Source organism: Haliaeetus leucocephalus, unplaced genomic scaffold (genome assembly GCF_000737465.1).
Source record: "Haliaeetus leucocephalus isolate CR32 unplaced genomic scaffold, Haliaeetus_leucocephalus-4.0 Scaffold462, whole genome shotgun sequence".
Taxonomy (NCBI): Eukaryota; Metazoa; Chordata; class Aves; order Accipitriformes; family Accipitridae; genus Haliaeetus; species Haliaeetus leucocephalus.
Genome location: NW_010972898.1, coordinates 7,558,707 through 7,577,662, shown reverse-complemented (window position 1 = coordinate 7,577,662; position 18,956 = coordinate 7,558,707). Strand labels below are relative to the sequence as shown.

General features: G+C 41.1%; 1 protein-coding gene across 2 annotated transcripts in view; it reads left to right on the top strand.

The window, feature by feature from the left end:
* KLF12 (Kruppel-like factor 12) overlaps positions 1-18,956 on the top strand; it is a 171,012-nt gene that overhangs the window by 19,431 nt on the left and 132,625 nt on the right. For both annotated transcript variants that reach the window (XM_010575255.1, XM_010575254.1), the window contains exon 2: positions 8,787-8,876. In XM_010575255.1, coding sequence (XP_010573557.1) covers positions 8,787-8,876 — 90 coding nt within the window. The remainder of the gene's footprint in view (positions 1-8,786; positions 8,877-18,956) is intronic.

Below are 18,956 nucleotides of genomic sequence, written 5' to 3'. Positions count from 1 at the left end.
GCAGAAAGCTACTTTGGAAATTGAGTAGTAATTTTTTTAAAACCACTTGACTTGTAACTGTGGTCAAGGAAAAGTGGCAATCTAGGTCAATTACTAGGGTTTTTTTTTTTGTAGAAAAAGTAATGAATTTCCACTTGGTAGCAATCTTCACTATTTGTCTGTGCTTTAAAAAGCCCAAAGGAAACTATCAAGAGTTTATTTTACTATTATGCATCATGAAGTGTTATGAAAAGGTTTTTTTTTAATTAATTCTAGCATAAAGATAAATGCAGTGCATGCTTTTTCCACACTTACCCTTTCTTAAGTATGCTCTCCTAAATGATGCCTCTTTTCTGCCTCTCTCTTTTTCTGTTGGTTTTTTTGGGGGGGTGTTGGTGTTTTTTTGTTAAGCTGGACTTTTAAGTGCAAGATAAAGAAAATCCACAAATACTTAATGAATCCATTGGTATTCACAAAAATCTTATGAAATATTCTGTGAATGTTGTATTAGAAGGAAAACAATGAAGCCATTAATGTTGATAAAAGTTAAATATATGGCTCTGGTGTAATTACTGTTACTTGTTAACATGTTGTGTCTGAATTACATACTATAGGAATGATCGGTAATTCTTTGTAGAGATAGCTAGAAGTAGCAGGAGAGCAGAGCTGATGTAAAGGGATTTTAAGCAGCCTGTAAGCTGACAGGGCTGCCTGCTGAGTCTGAGAAATAGCAGATTGGCCTCTAGTTGCCAATGCACTTGACGCTCCTCTGTCACCTGGAAGCTGACCACATCTCTTCGGTTCTATTTATATTTGCTAAACCTAATTTAAACCCAAACAAACAAAAAAAGCTTTTGAAGCAAAACATGAGATCTTGGTTCTCTTCACTGAATATTGTCTGGACTTGAACTTTTTCCCTGGAGACAGATTTGTAAAAATAGATAGCAAATTACAACATAGCTACATCCTTAGGTATTTGGCTACTTAACAACTTTTGGAAACCCGCGGTCTGGAAAATTAGTTGTGTTTTTTTTCTTCTAAGGGATCTAGGCACCAGAATAGGAATTCAAGAAGCTTGTGTTGCATGTGTACATCTTTGTACTGGTAGCAGCAGGATACAGCTGGGTATGGTCTGGTACATCAGATGAGGATCTCAGCAGGACAACACGAGCTGAAGGCCAACCATTGCACGTGCTTCTCGGGCATTGACAGCATCAAGTCACAGCTGCTGTTGAGGTCTGGGCTCTACCTGGCATGCGCAGTTGTAATAAGAGACCACACTCAGAGGCCTTCCTGGAAAGCTTAGAGCTATGATGCCTCCATGATCACTGGATGCCATGTAGGTGCATGTCCGTGATCTATCTATCTATCTATCTATCTATACCTAGACTGCTCTCCTCCCATGGCTTTGTATGGCACAGAGTGATGTATGGAACTTCATGCACTGCATTTGGGTCCACCCTGAGCTCTGTTCATGGCTAACAAGCAGACCAGAGAGAGGTATGTAGACCAGTGAGAAACAACCTTGTTGTTAGCTTTAGTTAATTATTCTTCACACTCATGAGCTGAGCTGCTGTCTAGCATATTTCCAGAAGTTCATTGCTGTGCTGTTTTAAGCTTTTGTTTTTTAGAGAAGACAAGTCGCAGCTTGTATATCCATATTGTTCACCTAGGCTTCTGCAAACTCTGCGTTCTCTTTTCACTAAAGGAATTTCATTTTGAATTGGAATGAACTCTGATCAACCCCACCCAGTTTCATATGAAAACAGTATGAAGTTTAAGGCTTCACTCTACTTTTTTTTCTTAAGAAATTGTTTTGGTTTTCCTTGATGCATCAATAAATGCAAATGATCCTTTTCTTTTCTGGTGAATTTGACTGGAAATTCAAGTTTGGAGTAAAATGCAGAACTACATGAATCTGCTTTCATTATGGGCATTTCACACAGCTATAGACATAATTACATATGATGAAGATCTTATAGCAAGACATGGGCTGTTAACCCTGATTCCTGGCAGAACTCCCAGTTGAGTGATTATCTTCTAGCCACATAAATTTAATTTTATTTTCTATCAGATAGTTGTTTCCTTCACTTTTTGGAATGAACTGCTCTTATACATACTGTGGCAACGTTAGCTGGTATGCTTCACCCTAGAGATAACTACATTTAAGTGACTAACAAATCTCATTGTATGGTATATAAAGGACTTCTTTGGAAGTGAAGGTCTTTGGGAGATTGAGGTAGTAGACAACTGAGTGATTCTTTGCTGTGAGAATTTGGAAAGAAGACATTCTCCTTGGCTTCCTCTCCCTATGGAGATAGTTACATTTGAGAAGAGATGGCAATCTTTCATTCTTCTATTATCCCTTGAAACAAAGAGAAAAAACAATTTCAAACTTCGGAAATCTTATCTAGTCATATCCTTAAAAGGATCTGTCATATCTTCAAATGCTTTGCTTTGAGTGGATCACTTCAGTTTTTTTGCTCTGAGGTGTTATGCTGTCTGTTGCTTTGACTGATGCATAACTTCAGTATAGTAATGTAAGTAATGAGAATAATAGGAATTTAGGTATTCCTGATCAGAAAAATCAACAAGGTAATCTTACTGCTAAGGCATATAAGTGACATAGGCTACTTGGTGGTTAGTTTAGTGATGTTTCTGAGATATCTGTATAAAAAAGGAAAACTTAAAAATTCACGTTTCTGAGGTATCAAGAGCGCTGTTTTCACAAAAATCACTCAAAATTTTGGAACCATAAAATGAGAGTATAATGATGAATTAAAAAATTACTGCATGTGCAGAAAACTTGTGTAAAAATAACTAGAAGATGAGGCAGGGAAAGTTGTAAGTCATAGCTTTGAAATAGAAAGACTGCTTAAGAGCTGTTCTCGGCTCTTAGCTATTCAAACATACTCCCCTTAAACTTGAAACTTTTTACTGTTGCTTGAATGTTGAATCTGAGACTGCTCTTCCCCCAACTGATACTTCATTTCTCAAAAATGAAAGTATGTCATGTTAGAAGCTAAGTGTGTACAGAAAAGAAAAGGAAGAGTTGGAATGAAGGAATGAAGTTGGGCCTGGGAAGAAGGGAGGGGTGGGGGAAGGTGTTTTACTTTTTGTCTTTGTTTCTCACCACCTAACTCTGTTTTAATTGGCAATAAATTAAATTAATTTTCTCCAAATCAAGTCTGGTTTTTTGTATGTGATGGTACCTCATAAGTGATCTCCCTGTCTTCATCTCGACCCATGAGCTTTTCCGTCTTATTTTCTTCCCCTCTCCTGTTGAGGAGGAGGAGTGTGAGAGTGGCTGGGTGGGCATCTGGCAGCCAACTAAGGTCAACCCACCAGAGTTACAAAGGATTGAATTGTCAGCTGAACATTTTTGGTGTCTCATGTAAAAGTTCAGAACCATCAGTGGCTTTATCTTGCCAGTGTGCAGCTCCTCAGTGTGACTAAGTAAGCCCGTTACCTTCATTAGTGACAGCAGTAACTAGTGTAATCCATCTTGCTTGTCTATGTCTCTTGCGTTCATGAGATGAAACAAGAGGAGGAGACTGCCTGGCACAGGAACGTAAGTGTTTGTTGATCCATGTGGGAAATGCGAGTTCTGGGTGCTCTGAAGCCTGAGCTCACTCCTTTCCTCCCGCGATTGCGTGGGGTTGTGCCCATCACAATCTGGCCAGGTCTGGGACAGCATCGTTTCGCTTCTGATGCTTTAGTACTGAGCAGCTTGACATGGAGATCTTGGGACAGTGGGAGAGACAACAACTGTGGTGTGGGATCGTGATGTGCAGTTCCTATCATCTTGTGCTTAGAAGAAATTAGGGAGGGGGTTTACAGGTGTCTTTAGTGGTGTCTCAGGACAGGAGGTTGGTTGTAGCACCAGCTCCTCTGTTGTTAAAAGTTTGCAGTGTGATTCTCAAATGCATGGCTTGGCCAAATTAAAAACTTGGCTACAAAGCCACAGCCCTTCTCGTGGATGGAGCTGTCACGACCCAGACTGGACAGACCAGGGAGTCATGTTTAATTTGAAATTCCCTCGGGCTAAATTAAGTTGAAACGACACCAAAAGATCAGTTAAAGATTTTATTCATGACAGAAGCAAACTGAACTGGGGAGGCATGGTAGTAGGTGGCAGGGTTTCTCACAACAGGAATTGGCATAAGACTACTTCTGTAAACAGTGTAACCCAGGGTAGCCATATACATTGATTCAGGGAATAAGGAGATCCCTCCTGCTGAGTCATGAGGTTCAGAGTAGACCCCCTTGCTTTCCAGGCTCCTCCTAGGGGTGGCTGGATCCACTCTTAGTCTCAGACTTGGTCAACGGTTTATATCTTGAAACGGACAAGGTGTAGGGATTGTGGAAAAGGAAGAGGAAAGAGAGAAGAAGACAGAGAGAGAGAAAGGAAGAGAGAAAGATTTCACCGGTCCTGGGTCCAGCATTGGTTCAGTCAGCCGAGGGGTCCAGTCAGCCGAGGGGTCCAGTCCCGGTGGGCTTGCACTCCTGGGGCTTCAGTGTGTGTCCTTTTGTCATCCTTGCCCCTCCTTCGGGTGGGCACCCAAACTCATCAGGTTAATGAGCAGTTGGTGAGCCTTTGGGCTTGGGGGTCGTTTGTGGAGTAACTTCTCCTTCCCTGCAGACAGGGCCATTGTTTGATCTTTGTATCAGAAGAGCTTATCAGAACAGGGAGCTGCGCACCCTCCAGCACGCCCTCCCCCTCCTGTTGCTGAGGTCTGAGCTGAAGGGCTTTTCACCTGGGTTCCTTGCTGTGCAGGGTTTGTCTTTAAGCAGAACTTGCCCCACCACAATGTTCGAGACATTAACTCTTTCAGTCTCTGACAGGAGCCAAATTTCACAATGGTGTAATTCATAATTAAATAAGCACTACAGGATGCTGGGGGGGGGGGGGGGTTGTACCAGCATGAGATATGAGTTTTGGTTTTGTTTTCTCGTCCTCTAAAGTAGCCAAAGATAATTTGATTAAAACTTGCAGCAGAAAGTCATCCGCATGAAGAAAATGCCAGTTGTAGTTGCAGCCGCGCTGTACGGAAGATGTAGGCCTTCTGGGGGTGGGTGGGGGAGTCTTGTTATTAGACTGATTGCTACAGCTTCTCAGAAGAAGAGCTTGTAAGTCCAAAAGCATATCCATCTTCTGTAACAACTGCTCTAATAGCAGTTGTCCATACGGACCTGGGTATGATTTGTGGTTTTGATTAATCTTTCAAGGGAATAAATGTCCAAAAGTGATCAGTGAAAGGCTCCAACGGATGGCACCGAGAAAGAGAGGTTGATCTCTTTCAGCATGAGTTAGTTTATTGATCCAGGAGAACAGATGTTTTGGTAAGGTCATGCAGTGTTTGGCTTGATTACATGCCCAGTTTAGGACATACATCTGCTATGTGTTTTACCTAGGTGGGTGACTGGAGTCCACCAGGTGGGTTGGGGTGGGAGGTAGGAGGATAGAGAAGGAAGGGCTGTCACACGAATTCAGGTCACCTCCACCTGGGCAATTTTGGGAGCTGGAAGTTAGCTGCCACAGTCAGTGAAGAGAGTTGAGTGAGCCAGGAGAAGACTGTGGCCCGAAAAATGCGTTGACTCAATACATCATATCGGCAGTCTCTGCTGGTGGGTCTCCTGAGCGTCATCAATTAACGTGGGGCGCTGGAGCAGCCTGGCCTCCCTCCGGTGTGGATGCTCCATCTGCCTGGCTGGCTGGCGAGGCTCCAGGGGAACTCGGGTCCCACCCCCAGCTCCTGCGGGGATGAGTCAAGCCCCTTTGCCTTAGATGACTGCCCACTGTATGCAAACCTCGACTGTTATGTCCCATTCGCTGAATGGATTTGAACATACTGTAGTGCAAACGCTGGTTATGGCAGGAGAGCTCAGTTGGGAAGGATCAGCTCTGTGGGCGACTATTGGGCTAAACGTGTCACCCATATGTGTAGCACACAGACTGGATCTACCAGGCAGTGGTCCCCCAGGATGTGTCACACAATGTCCTTCCAGTTGTAAATGCAGAAGGGATCAAATAGTTTGGAAAGAATCTACTTCTGTGATTATTGCTACTCCGAATTATAAAGGACCCAAAAGCCAGAGCTATTCGCTGCACTCGCTCTTCAGACCAGTGCTCAAAAGGCAGAGCGCTGCTTTTAAGAAATATGGTTTTTAGAGAACAAAAGGGGAAGCAAGCGCTACAAAAATTTAGTTAAATGTAAATGTGTTAAATGGTACATGAACCAGTCAGGTTTTCATGATTTATCAGTTTTAAACTTCAAAGGCTCTGGTTAGCTTGCATTTTTAAAACTAATGAGTTTATCACAGTCAGTGGGGAAAAATGGTTCAAGTATATCAGCTGTAAATTGGTACAAAGCACTAAAAGGGACATTAGCCTCTAATCAGATTCTAACAGTTCATTAAACCTGCTTTTCCTCGGTGGCGCTTTGTCTTCCCCCCTCCTCCTGCCTGCACCTCCTGCTCAAGCCAGCCTCGTCCCTTCGTTCAGGCGGGTAAGACCTCCTCAGGGACACGAAGCTGTATCAGCTCATCCTTCTTTGTCTATGAGCTAAACAGCCTAAGGGATGCGTGATGATGGTATATTCCTGATCTTGCTGTAAAACTCAACTGCACAGCGCATAAATCAAGAAGGGAGAGGGACCTCTCTGCTTGCAGAATAGGCGCTGGAGGAGCCAGGAATGCCAGGCTGGCTCCTGCTCTCGCTCCACCCCAAACCACATCCAAACTGCTTGAGCTCAGTGACAGCCGAGATCCGCTTCTGATAAGTAAACAGTGCACCGCCCTTGCTGGGAAGAGGGATGCAAAGCCTGCAACAATTTCAGCCAGCTGTTTTGTGGCATCAGAGTCCCTCCTGCTCCTTCCCCATCCCCTGCCTTGAACACTGAATAAAGATACAAGGTGCACAAAAGAAATTGCTGAGAAGGCATAGGAAGAGATTTTTTTTCTTCTTCTTCTTCCTGTGGTGTCGAGCTTAAAATACATAGGCAGCGGTAGCATAGCCTGGACTGGGACATCTCAACAGCTTGACTTGTCTTCATTCACACATCTGTGAATGCAGAGGCATTCTGCTGAAAATTACTTGTTTGATCTGAAATTTTATAACTTCAGCATTTATGAACTATATAAATGTACTTTTTAAGGAAAAAAGTGCAGATTGCGTTTGCTGTTGCATTTGCTTGTCTGCTTTACCATCAAGTTCCTGCCTGCCCTGTAGTATCAAACCGCAGCTCTGCCTGCTGTAACACATGGGGTTCAAAGTGAGGGTGACGGGGATTTTAAGCAGGTCATTTGCTCTGCCTGTGGCACCCTGTTGGAGCTTGGGCGTATTGGTTTCCCTGCTTTTCAGTATGTTATTTAAATTACAATAAAGTAAAGGAGTATACAGAAATAAACAGTTGCTGCAATATTTATATCCTTGAAAAAGAAGATCCTGGGATGAGGTGCGTTAATTGGAAAAAAAAAGAAATGTTTAAAATAATTTAAGTTTTTAAAATGTATTTTGGAAGCTCTGTTACGACAGACCATTTTCCTTAAAATTCCCCTGAAGCAGCCATGGTAAGAAACGGGGCTATGAACATATTCCTTATGAATAACAGCACTACACAGTACTGAACAGATCTGCTGCCCATGAAACACAGGGAAAGTGTTTTTTCCATTACAGTGTGGTTATTGAGGACTACGAGGTAACAGTTACAGTGGAGGTGAGTCTCCAGTCTCAAGTACTGCCTTCCAGATGGGGCTGCAGATAAGTAAGGGGCTGTGAAGGAGTCACTTATAAGCTATATGTGCTATAGTTTCACTATCTGAAAAATAGCTGTGATGTTCTTTGTATTTCTGTACCGCTGACCAGGGCGTCTGGATTCGTAAGGTCAGATTCTAGCTTGAGGGATAAAATGTCTTTTATTCTGTCCATGTTGTCCAAACTAAATGGCAGCTGAAGGGGCTAGCTTTCAAACAGCAGCCTTGAGCCTTGGCCGGAATAGAAAATTGACTCAGGTTGAGGTAGTGTTTGAACTGAAGGCACAAGAGGTTGTTTTGCATGTCTACATAAACTGCTTCAGCAACAGTGGGATGAGACATTCGGAGCAGGGATGTTGATTGAGGGAAGCACAGTTCTACAAATCTGTCTTCAGATTGAAGCTTTCAGCATATATTGCCCATTACTACAAGGACAATGCATCCTTTTAACATGGTCTTTTATTTCTTTTGTGTCAGAGGTGAGTGTGTAGAGATTTTCATTGACAGATGCTGATAACTTTACAAGGTAATGAATGATATGAAATCTGAGGAGTTGTTGATGTGTATTAATTTATGGGGGGGGTGTCTGTGTACAGGCTTTCACTAGAACTTCTCTGAATTGAAGCATATGCTTTCTCTAGGTAATACAGAAGTACAAACGATTTGATTGAAATCAAATATACCTAAGTATACTGCCAAAAACCTGCAGCTATTTGACATCACTGCTCTCCTTTCCAGCTCTAAAGCAAGGAATTTATATATGTGCTCCTGCGTGATTAATTTCAAATTAAAAAATAGTAATTGGAGATGATTTTCCCTTGTTGCTTACAAAGACTTAGCTTTCTTTTAAGGATAATTGAAAGTATAATTTACTATTTTAACAGAAGTAGTAACTTGGTAGCTACTCCTTAAAATTAATATTACATCTTTGCTAACTTTATTTCTGCTAAAAGAAACTTACTTGTGTCTACAATATTACAGAACTAAACCAGTGAATTAAACCCGGTGTTGTTCATCATTTTTTTGATTAACCTTGTCCTTTTCTGCCTTAGGACATCAGCGCCTTTGAGAACAGAATGTTAATGCTTGATGGGATGCCGGCAGTCAGAGTTAAAACAGAGCTGCTGGAATCCGAGCAAGGGGTAAGCAGTTTCTGTGCAGCCTCACTCTGCAGCGCGGTAGTGACCCTTCCCAAGCTTCTCTGTGGTTAGATGTCCCTCCCGTTGTACTGTCATTTTCTTTTCTATGTTTTTCTTCATTTCTACCGTTTTGGAGCTCATTTTCTTGGGAGATGTAGTGGTGAGCATCTAGTCTCATCGGTTGGGAGCACAGAACAAAACTCTGTGGAAGACTTATTGGAATTATCTGTCATAGCTGAGATGCTGTTGGTGTAATTTTATGATTATAAAAAAAGGTGCAGTTTAAAAAAATGGGAAAAAATAATGGATTACAGTAAAGAGGCCAAATTCTTGTGTCTGAGAAGCCCGTACGTATCTTTATGTTCTGCCTTCTTGGAATATTTGCCTTACTGTGGTTGTTTCATCCTTTATATGCTTGTCCTACTCCATTTTCTGTTTGTGCAAACCTGCTCTCTTTCTGGTGGAATACACTTGTTTATCATTATGTTAAGAGGGCTAAAAACCTCAGATGGTTAAAGCTGGTATCACGTCGACTGCTGAATACAAGACAGAGATCATGAATAGGACTCTCAATTTTTTGCAGAAGAAGGGTTTGGCATTTGAGTGGTAGATTTATAAAAATGGAAGACTATGTTTTTGAACATATTAAGGGTATTTTCTTACATATGTGGTAATAATTATATCAGGGATTGTAGATTACTATGAGGGCATCTGTATTTAATGGATTTTGTGTTATCATGAACCTTTATTTCCTTGTGTGCATCTTAAGTTATCCCAAAGAATCCAAGCCACTTTACTGCTCTGAAGACAGATGCCCTCAACAAGCAGAGAGCATAATAAAAGCAGCAGTGCTGTTGCCATGTAGGGATGGCCTTTTGCCTCCTTCTGCTAGTTGGCTTTTTTTCTTCCTGCTATTTTCTCAATTATTTAATTGAGAATTTAAATGATATGGAAGAGAGGGAATTAACTTTCAGGATGACTTAATTTGAAAGACTTGCAAGGAGATATCAGTTACTCAGGATTTTTTTTAAGGCTTTACGTTTGAGAGAAATAAAACTTGACATTTAATGGAACTCTTGCTCATTTCTGCCTTCTTGAGAGCAAATACCCTCAGAAAATACTGCAATACAAAGTAGTTTGAGGAAACATAAAAGTTGGACTATTGTAGGAGCCACGAGGATGAAAAGACGGATCCATTAGAGGTAATTTTTAATACCTTCTGGATGCTTTGCATCATGTCTTTTTATGTAACATAAACCTTTCTCACTATTGTTCAGAAGACAAATGTTTATTGATATTTGCCTTTGTCTAGTTTAAAAGAAATTCTATGCATAATGCATATTGCTGGGTCCTTTATGAAGAATACTTCCTTTAGCAAAGTGTGATTTGATTCTGGAAGACCTATTTGGTGTCTTAGGAACTGGAAGGAAATGAACAATTTATATAGTTTTTTAATTTCCTTAGGGTTTTTTTAATAAAATTTTACAGACTTCTGTGTAAGCAGAAAATGATGTCATTTTTTTTTTTCTTTTCCAGTGACTGAGCCGTTAGACAAAGAGCTCGGTTTGATTTGGGATTTTATGCACTTTGGTACTAATTAAGTAGTGTCTGGTCAAGAGTCTCTGGCACCTTTATGACTCTTCATTAGGGAACAATCAATAAATACAAAATGAATTCCCCAGTTCACTAACAGAGGAGCTAGCCATTAGGATGGCAATTTTCCAGCAAACAGCTTAAACTCTGAAGAGAAAGGTGGTTGAAACAGATGTTTAGCATGTGCTTCAGAGACTGTTGTGAATATGTAGATGTTGGTAGACATAACAGGGACAAGTGCTTGAAGGATGCGAGTACCAAAAACAGCACGTGGAGCTGTTTGTGAAGATGAATATCGTGAGTGAAAAGCATGAAGCGGGAACTAAAGCGTGATCCCAGGTAGTGTGAATTTGAAATTGCGATCTCTGTCTGTGGTGTTACAGTGCCCAAAGTCCCTACAGTTGCACCTCCATCGTAGTGTATGTTTTTACAGGGAGATGTGATTTCTACTTTGAAAATTTGCAAACTAAGACAGCATTTTGAGTCTTCTGAAGGTAGCGGCCAAAGTGTCATCACTTAGGATGCTGAACACTAGACAAGACTAGACAAACTTTTCCAAAAGCTGTAGGGAGATGGATGGTTTTTTTGCAGTTCCTGCATGGTATCTGCTATTGGCTCTAGGTTTGCTTCAAGGGCAAAAGTGAGACATGGTTTAAGGGTTATGAAAAGAAAGTTTAATCTGTGGTTAAGGGATCCTGAAGGCTGTATCAGTTGCAGAGGAGTGAAACTAACAGAGTCTGAAGCACCAGTGGTCCTCGACCAGGGTGGTGAGCGCTGAGCGGTCAGAGCAGAGAGCACTGAGTTGCTGTACCTCACTAATGAGGCTTTGGAGGAGCTGGGATAATATCATCTGTTCTTTTGTCTGAGAAGGGCTATGAGACCACTTTGAATTGTCTCCTCTTTAAGTCTGAGCCCATATTTCAAATAAACATGTTGTTGGTTTTAAAACCAATCACGAACCTCCCACAGCTACGCGAGTAGTTACCCGTGCTTGTTGTGAATGCACGCACCTAATTTTTAATCTGAATTCAGCATCAGCTTCCTGCCTTTTCCAGTGGCAACAGAAGAATTCTCTCGTGGTGCTCTGTGACGGTCTTGCTTAGCCCTTTTGGGGCCAGGCCACACAATGCATGGTGAAGCAAGGGGGGTTGCTCCTCGGGTTGCTGTTGCAGTGTGGGAGGCTGCCACATGTGATAGCTAAGCAGCCTGGTCTTGGCGGGTCCTCTGCGTTAATGGTGATAGGTGTTTTTTACAAGGCAATCAGTGCAAAACTTTATTGAAGTTAAGATGAAATTAACTGTGGGCTCCAAGGATATGTGCCTACTTCTTGTAGGGATATTGAATGCTTTCCTGCGGGGCACATGAAGATGTCATCCAGAAAAGGTGCTTTCTCAGTAGCTGTGCCTTGATTAGCTGTCCCTTGTTCATGACCTCCAAGGTGGGATTCACAGAAAGGACCTTGCTGGGGGAATGTGGATATTGTTTGACCGTGCACGCGTGCACTGCCGTGTGGGACACCCAGCCAGTCCTCCCCGCTGTCCTGGCTCTCGCCGTGCTGGCCTGATGAGAGAGCAGCCAGTAGAGTCGAGTCTAATCGCACCCTGGGCAGTTGTTGCATGGAGCCAGGCGGGCGTGCTTGGAGGGACGGCAGGCTGGTGCTGGGTCATATCCCACCCGGGTGCTGGTATGCCTCATCACCTTCGTGTTCCCAGGGCGTCCTGTGCGTTACAGCTGTAGGTGAGGTAAAGGTGCAGAGCTTTTCTCGGGAGTCGCTCGGTGCCAGTGCTCCATTTCTGGCAAAGAGTCGGGGCCAGAAGGAACCCCTGTGACTCTGAGTTTGGCTCCAAGACTGCAAGGAGATGAGCGAAATGCATACATCCCTGCTTCAAATGGGAATTGTCGTAATGATGTTATGTGTACGATTCTGGCCTGGTGGATTACTTCAGCAGATGATACGATCACAGCGTTTGAGTCCATTTTTACTCCAAGGTTTCAATTTATTTCATCATTTGATGAGTGTAATGATTAAACAAAGTGTGTTTATCCTAGGACTTTGTTACAAGCCTTTTTTTGAAATTCATGTGTCTCCTTACAGTTTGTGAACAGTAACCCATCAACCTATTGACTCGAGCAGGAGAAAATACCACTGCTTAGCAACCTTGATAAAGTGAACGATGATCACTGCGGTAACTGGACAACAGAAATAAAAAGCTCAGAAAGTGGTAACATTCCCCTTCCTTTTACACCTACTCCACCAAAATGGAAGCACAATAGGAGAAAAAAAACCCAAAGAGATTTTATACAAACAGCACCTGCTTTTAACCTTAAGTTGGTTCTTCACTTACCTTTTGTGGCATATGGCTACAGTGAAATAGGCACCATCTGGCCACGTGCATTTCGTTAATCAGAAATTCATCTTCCCTGTGCTGCTCTGACTAACCTGGTCTTCACCAGGTGTTGTCTCTTGACTACATGTGGTGGTGGTAGGAGTAGAAATCCTCCATGATGTAGATAAGAACCAGGACAGAGCAAATCATTGAGCCAAGACTAGCATTTTCTACTGTATTTGGATACTAAGCCAGGCAGTCAATCCATTAATTCTTGTGTTGCTTTTGGTTTTCCTATTGGAGTGTCCTCAATCTTTTTGCAGGAGAGGTTAAGTATAACGTATGGTTCTTCTGTACCATCCATGCATAGCCTACAGGGTCTTTAACTTTCTTGTTTGGAGATGTTTTGTTTCATGATTCATCTGTGTCTTGCCCAGTGTTTGGGTGCTCTGTGTCCAAACCGGGGCTGATACCTCTGAAAAGTTTTTAAGCAGTATTCTTAAATAGTATCTCAGTCCTTACACTGCAGAAGCATTCCATATCTAGAGCAAGTGAAGGTGGATTTAAAATGCAATACAGCAGAAGGAATAAGCGAACAAATAAAGTGTAGTCAGCTGAAATTTTAGGGTAGCCCTGAGAGAATGAAGCTGTGTGAGCTACACCCACTGCAAACCAGCCCAGTCTCTAGCTGAGGCTGAAAGGAAATTGGAGCTGATGCCTGTGTTTCAGCTATGCCCCATGCACCACCAGTTCCTTTGAGCCTGTGACTAGAGGAGAGGTGGGCAGGGCTCAGGAGCTACAGCATGTGTCCATGCAGTGAAGACAAACCTCTACCAACCGGGATTTAAAAGACACCGAGTTCAAGCTAGATGCTTGTGGGAGAATGGGATTTAGGCAGCCCGAAAAGGAGACATGCCTCATGAGATATAGGTTACTGGGCAAATTTGGAACAAAGAAGTATTTACAAGGGAAATGGATTTTCTCTTTGCTTTGGAAAAAGTTAAAACAGTTCTGCTTTGTTTTATCGTTGCCAATTTAGAATAGTTAATGATTTTTAGAAGGCCATCAGCATTAGCAAGAACAGATGCTTATTTTTCCAGTGAACTACTGTCCTTAATTTTGCACAGGAGATTTAATGCAGACTATTGTTTGAGGCTTCAAGAAGACACAGTGCTGCTTTAATGACTTTATCACAAATGAAAAAAAGACATTACATAAAAGATATCGCATTGCCCTTTAACAAGGCTTCGTTATTATCTCCCCTACTGTGGAAGAGGAGCTAGCATTGCTAATAAATTGGTAGAATTACTTTAGAAAAGTGAATTTGCTTATCATTTAATATCCTCCAGTGACCTACAGCTTTAGATCTTTTGGTCTGCAGTAAAATCTTTGTGCATCAGTAACCAGCTTCAGAGAAGGACATGAAGAAGGTAGTCCCTCCCCATGTAAGTGAAGGTGGGGTATTTCAGCAGGAAAAAAATACTTATTCTTTGGGTCTGCCAAAAACTATTTTGAAAAGTAATACTCCTCATTGTAAAAATGTACAGAGGCTGGATTAATTTAAACGGTAATACAGACTGGGCAGTGAATTTATTAGCTGATGGCTACTGTCAAGAAGTGAGGATAGGTAGTGTTGACTGGCTTCACTGTGAAGTCTGAAAGTCTTGCTAGTCATTGCAGGATGTGACCCAGTTTCTAAAAACTGGTAAATGTGTCTGACTTGGACACATGAAGTTACACTTTGTCAAGTATTTGCAGAGCCAGGCCATAAGCTTTTGCTAAAAGGAGATATGAATGTGGGACCCACAATTAATCTTCAACTACAGAGAATAATGAACCTCTAATTTTCATCAGTCTTTTTGTTTCCAGATCTGCAATCTCACCCATTCCTGTGCCTGCATTTTGTCCCCTCAAATCATTATTTGAAGATTATGTATCTTATTCTGAATTCACCTCCTAATTCTGCTTGATCTGTCTCTGTTCCCATGCCTTATCATGGCTGAATTATGAAAAGAATGACTAAAATGACAAAACCCTTTAACAAGCCAATATTGTTCTCTGTGTCTTTTGTCTCTAGCCAAATTATCTTGTCATCTTGTGTCTGAAGAATGCCACTGATGCTTATGCTGTTATACACATAAACATTTTCTACCTCAGCCTGGGTAATAGTGACAGAAATCTGGTTTATTTTCAAAGATTTCAAAAAATAACTGCTGAAATTCAGTTGAGAATAGTCTCAACAGCAAATCTTGCTCCTTGACTCTATGGGGAACTGTTTTATGTTGATTCATTCAGCTTATGTACATTCTTTGTATTGTTAGACAAAAGAGCACTTCTAGTATTTGCTGTTGTAATTTAGAAATCTCTGCTTCATTCATTCAAATATTTTTTTTTTCTGAATTACTTAATGTTTAGCATGACTGATTTGGGGAAACAAACAGCATATGGGCAGTGCACATGTATCAATCTCTTCTGCAAAGAAACTAGCCCGTCTTACTTTCTGTTTTCTTCATCTTGCAATAGATGATACTCAAGGAGTGTTATTGAGGTGTTAGAAACACAGCTGATACAATTCGTTAGTTGCTTTACAGTGCCATAAATATATTACATTCTTCAGAAAGAGATCAAGATCTGATCCCAAAGACCAGTAAGGACATAACCTACACGGCGTGATGCAAAGCCATGTGAGATGTACCTAAGGAGATAACAGCTGTATTCCCCGAGCACTGCTGAAGGATATGCCTGCAACCCAGAAGGGTGCACCACAGCTGCATCAGCTGGATTAATTGAGCCGAGTGAAGCATCACAAGCTGATAAATACTGTGGGTGCTGTTTCATGTTAAGTGGAGGCTCGCGTGAAGAATAAAAGGTAGCCAACTCCTACAACATTCCTGCTGTATCCATTGCCAGTGACTGAACGACATGAGGGAGAACTGGGTCAGCCGATCACTGATCCAAGAAAACCCAACCCAACAGGAGAAGGGAATGGCTGTATACCTCCTGCAGTCATTCTGTTAGGAAATCATGGATATCTTCCATCCTATGGAGAGGGGAAGGGTGGAAAGAAGATCGTGGGTGCTGCTTTTGACAAAGGCCTATAGTTAGAGCTGGTTAACTGTATCTGGAACTGTACCCTGAGACACCTTTACTGCTTCTGGGACCGAAACTTTCTACCTTGGGCATGTCTCTGCTCTGCTGCCTTGCCAAATGCTGAGTATTTATAGTGTTGCACGTGTTCCTTACTCCTTTTGAAGTCATCCCTCCTATAGAATAGAGAGCTAAGGGGGTTTTGTGCCATGGTTGTAGGTGTGGTTTATTTATTTGGGATTTTTTCCCCCCAGGGATCAGACACAAAAGTGCAGTAGAAAGGTAATAGATTTAAGACTAATAGGAAATGCTAACTTAACCAGCTCAGTCAGCACACTCACTGTCACGCTTGCCAGGCAGTCTTTTTGCCAAGTTAACCAAGTTTACAGATAGAAAATGCGGGTGGGGTTGTTAAGATGTATGATGCTGTCTGAAATTCTCACTAAGAGAAGGATCCCAGATCCTCTGAGACTTAATTTACTGACTGCTATCTGCCATTGCTTTCCTTTCCTAGGCACTTAAGTTGGTTGTTACAGAGCATTGCAGGGAATGTACTCCTTATTCTGTCTGGTATCGTTTGTGGTATGTGTGGCAGGAACAGGGAGATTTTCAGTTGTGGGTGAGGACTTCACTGTGCTAGGCACTATGCAAATAAAGGGCTGTCCCTGGATATTTTGGTTTAATTAATCCGAAGTTGTGTTTAGACACTCTTTTAATGGGCATCTTCAGATAATAATGATTGCGTGTATTAGGAATATAGTAGCAAGTCTAAAAGGAGTGAAGCAGAGAAAGATCTCTTCTCCAAACAGCTCGTGTTTAGCTAACAGTGCCATGCCAGAAAGAGGTTTCCCGTATGTATAATGATAGAATAGCAGCAAGAAGATGATTTCACGTACTAAAAAATTAGATTTTATGAGGATGTATTTGGTAGAGGAGAAGGATAATATTTTATCTGCAAGACTGGAAAGAGTTTCAAAGAGAATGTGTGATATTACCCAGAAATTAGCATAACTTAATATTGTTACAGTTCCATAGAAAAATCATAGTTGCACAATATATCATATGTTAAATACATGAATTGATGACGGTTTTGTGTGCTTATATGGACTGAAAAAATAATGTTGGCTTTGGGAGAAGGAAAGTCAACACTTTGATTTGAACGTAATGCTGAAGTGTGTCGTGAGATTATAGTTGGGTTGCCTTCTATCCCCAGTCAATTATTTTGTGAGCTCACCTTGAAGCCAGTCTGCTTTTTTGATGATGTATGACCTCTCAGCTTGCTCTGCTACCAGAGCTTATGATGGGAATCTCATGGAAGATTTATTCAGCTGAGAAACTCTAGCCATAAAGAAAAACAAGCATGGTACATACAAGCTGTGTATCTGTCGGTTATTGTCAATTTATAAATCCACATTTTGGGTTGAAAATTGTGTGTTTTATAGAGATGTGAAAGGTCAACATTTCCTTTACTGCATCAAAAAAATAGTTGAAAATGTGAAAAAAAAAAAAAGTGTAAGAAAAATTTTCAGCCATCCAAATATCTACATTTACATCATTCCCCCGATAACCCTTGTTCCAATGATTCTTGTGTGTGCTCCACATTCTGTTTCTTTTGGGAATCAAATATTCACAGCTTAACTGTAGTTTTGATCTAGTTTGCAATCCTAATTGAGGAACCAGTGAGGTACAGATTTTTGCTCTTTGCATCCTGCTGGAAAGTTATTAACGCTGTAGTCAGGGGAGTGCAGAGCATGCCATTTATCAGCTGGTATACAGCACTGTAATCTAAAATCCTGTTGCACTTCTGCACTGAAACTCAACACAGGCCTCTGTTTCATGTCACAGTGCACTGCAATTCTGAGATACAATAATGTGAATTTTAGAATTCGTGCAAAACAATTATTGGCATCTAAAAAGAAGTTACTCTTCTGATCTCGTGCCTTACCTGGTAGGGCATCTGAAATTTAATTCAGGTTGCAACTGCAGTGAAATTCAACAGGTTCCAAGGGAATGTAGTCCCTCTATTCCTATGGAGAAACCAATGAAGGTGAGCTAGGTAATCCTGCTTTTATTAACAAGAAAGCTACCTTGAATTACCTCACATTTACCTCCATGTGTGATTATGTATATAGATGGATAGTGCAGACCTGCTGATGCACAGTAACTTCTTCATGGTTTAGAGTTCCTTATTAAAATGTTTTCCATTGAAATGTCTCAGTGAAATAATTGTGAATCACAAAATCTTTAAATTATTTCACTAGGAGAAAAGTTAATCATTACGTTTCATCTTGTTCTACTCACCAGTGAGTTTAATGGATTTTTTTTTTTTAATGCTCATTAGAGTAGTCTGTTCATTATGATGGCCTGTATTTTGTTCAACAGGGAACATTGGTATGTTCAGAATGGAAGAGAAATGGAAGTGACTGGGATTTCGTTCTTTCCCTTTGTTTTGGCTCAGGGTGAAGTAAAATCTTTCTATATTCCTGGTTCTTAGCTGGATAATTGCTATACTTTATTTCTTTAAGGACACTGAGATATTTGAAGTGAGAAGTATTGTGTAAGTGTGCTTTGTTATTATATTTTATTATATACTGGCTAGCTTAAGAAAAATAAGCATAAGCCAATATAACTCAATAATTTACAGTATCACAGAACACTTCAGCAGCGTGAGACAAGTCCCACTATGTTATGAAGTACCAAAATTATTTTAATCTTTGTTGTTTGTTATGATAAGGGATTACTTCTAGTTTTCTCTTGTTTGTTGATGTTTTCTTAACTCTTCTTTTCTATTTGAGGTTGCTTTATAAGTAGTCTTTTTAATGTATATTTTACTCTTGTTCTGTATCCTGCTGGGAAGTACTGAAAGAGCTGTATATTTTTCAGCATTGTTGGCTTTTTTCCTTATTCCTCCCTGTGGAGATGAGCCCTTACATAAATTACTTTAAGGATCCTGTTTTCTTGTTTGGTTTTTTTTGTTTTTTTTTTTTATTCCCTTTCTTCACACCCCTCCCCTCCTTTGTTTCACACTGGAAGGATGAGTATTTAATAAACTGTTATTTAGAGGGCATCCGCTTTC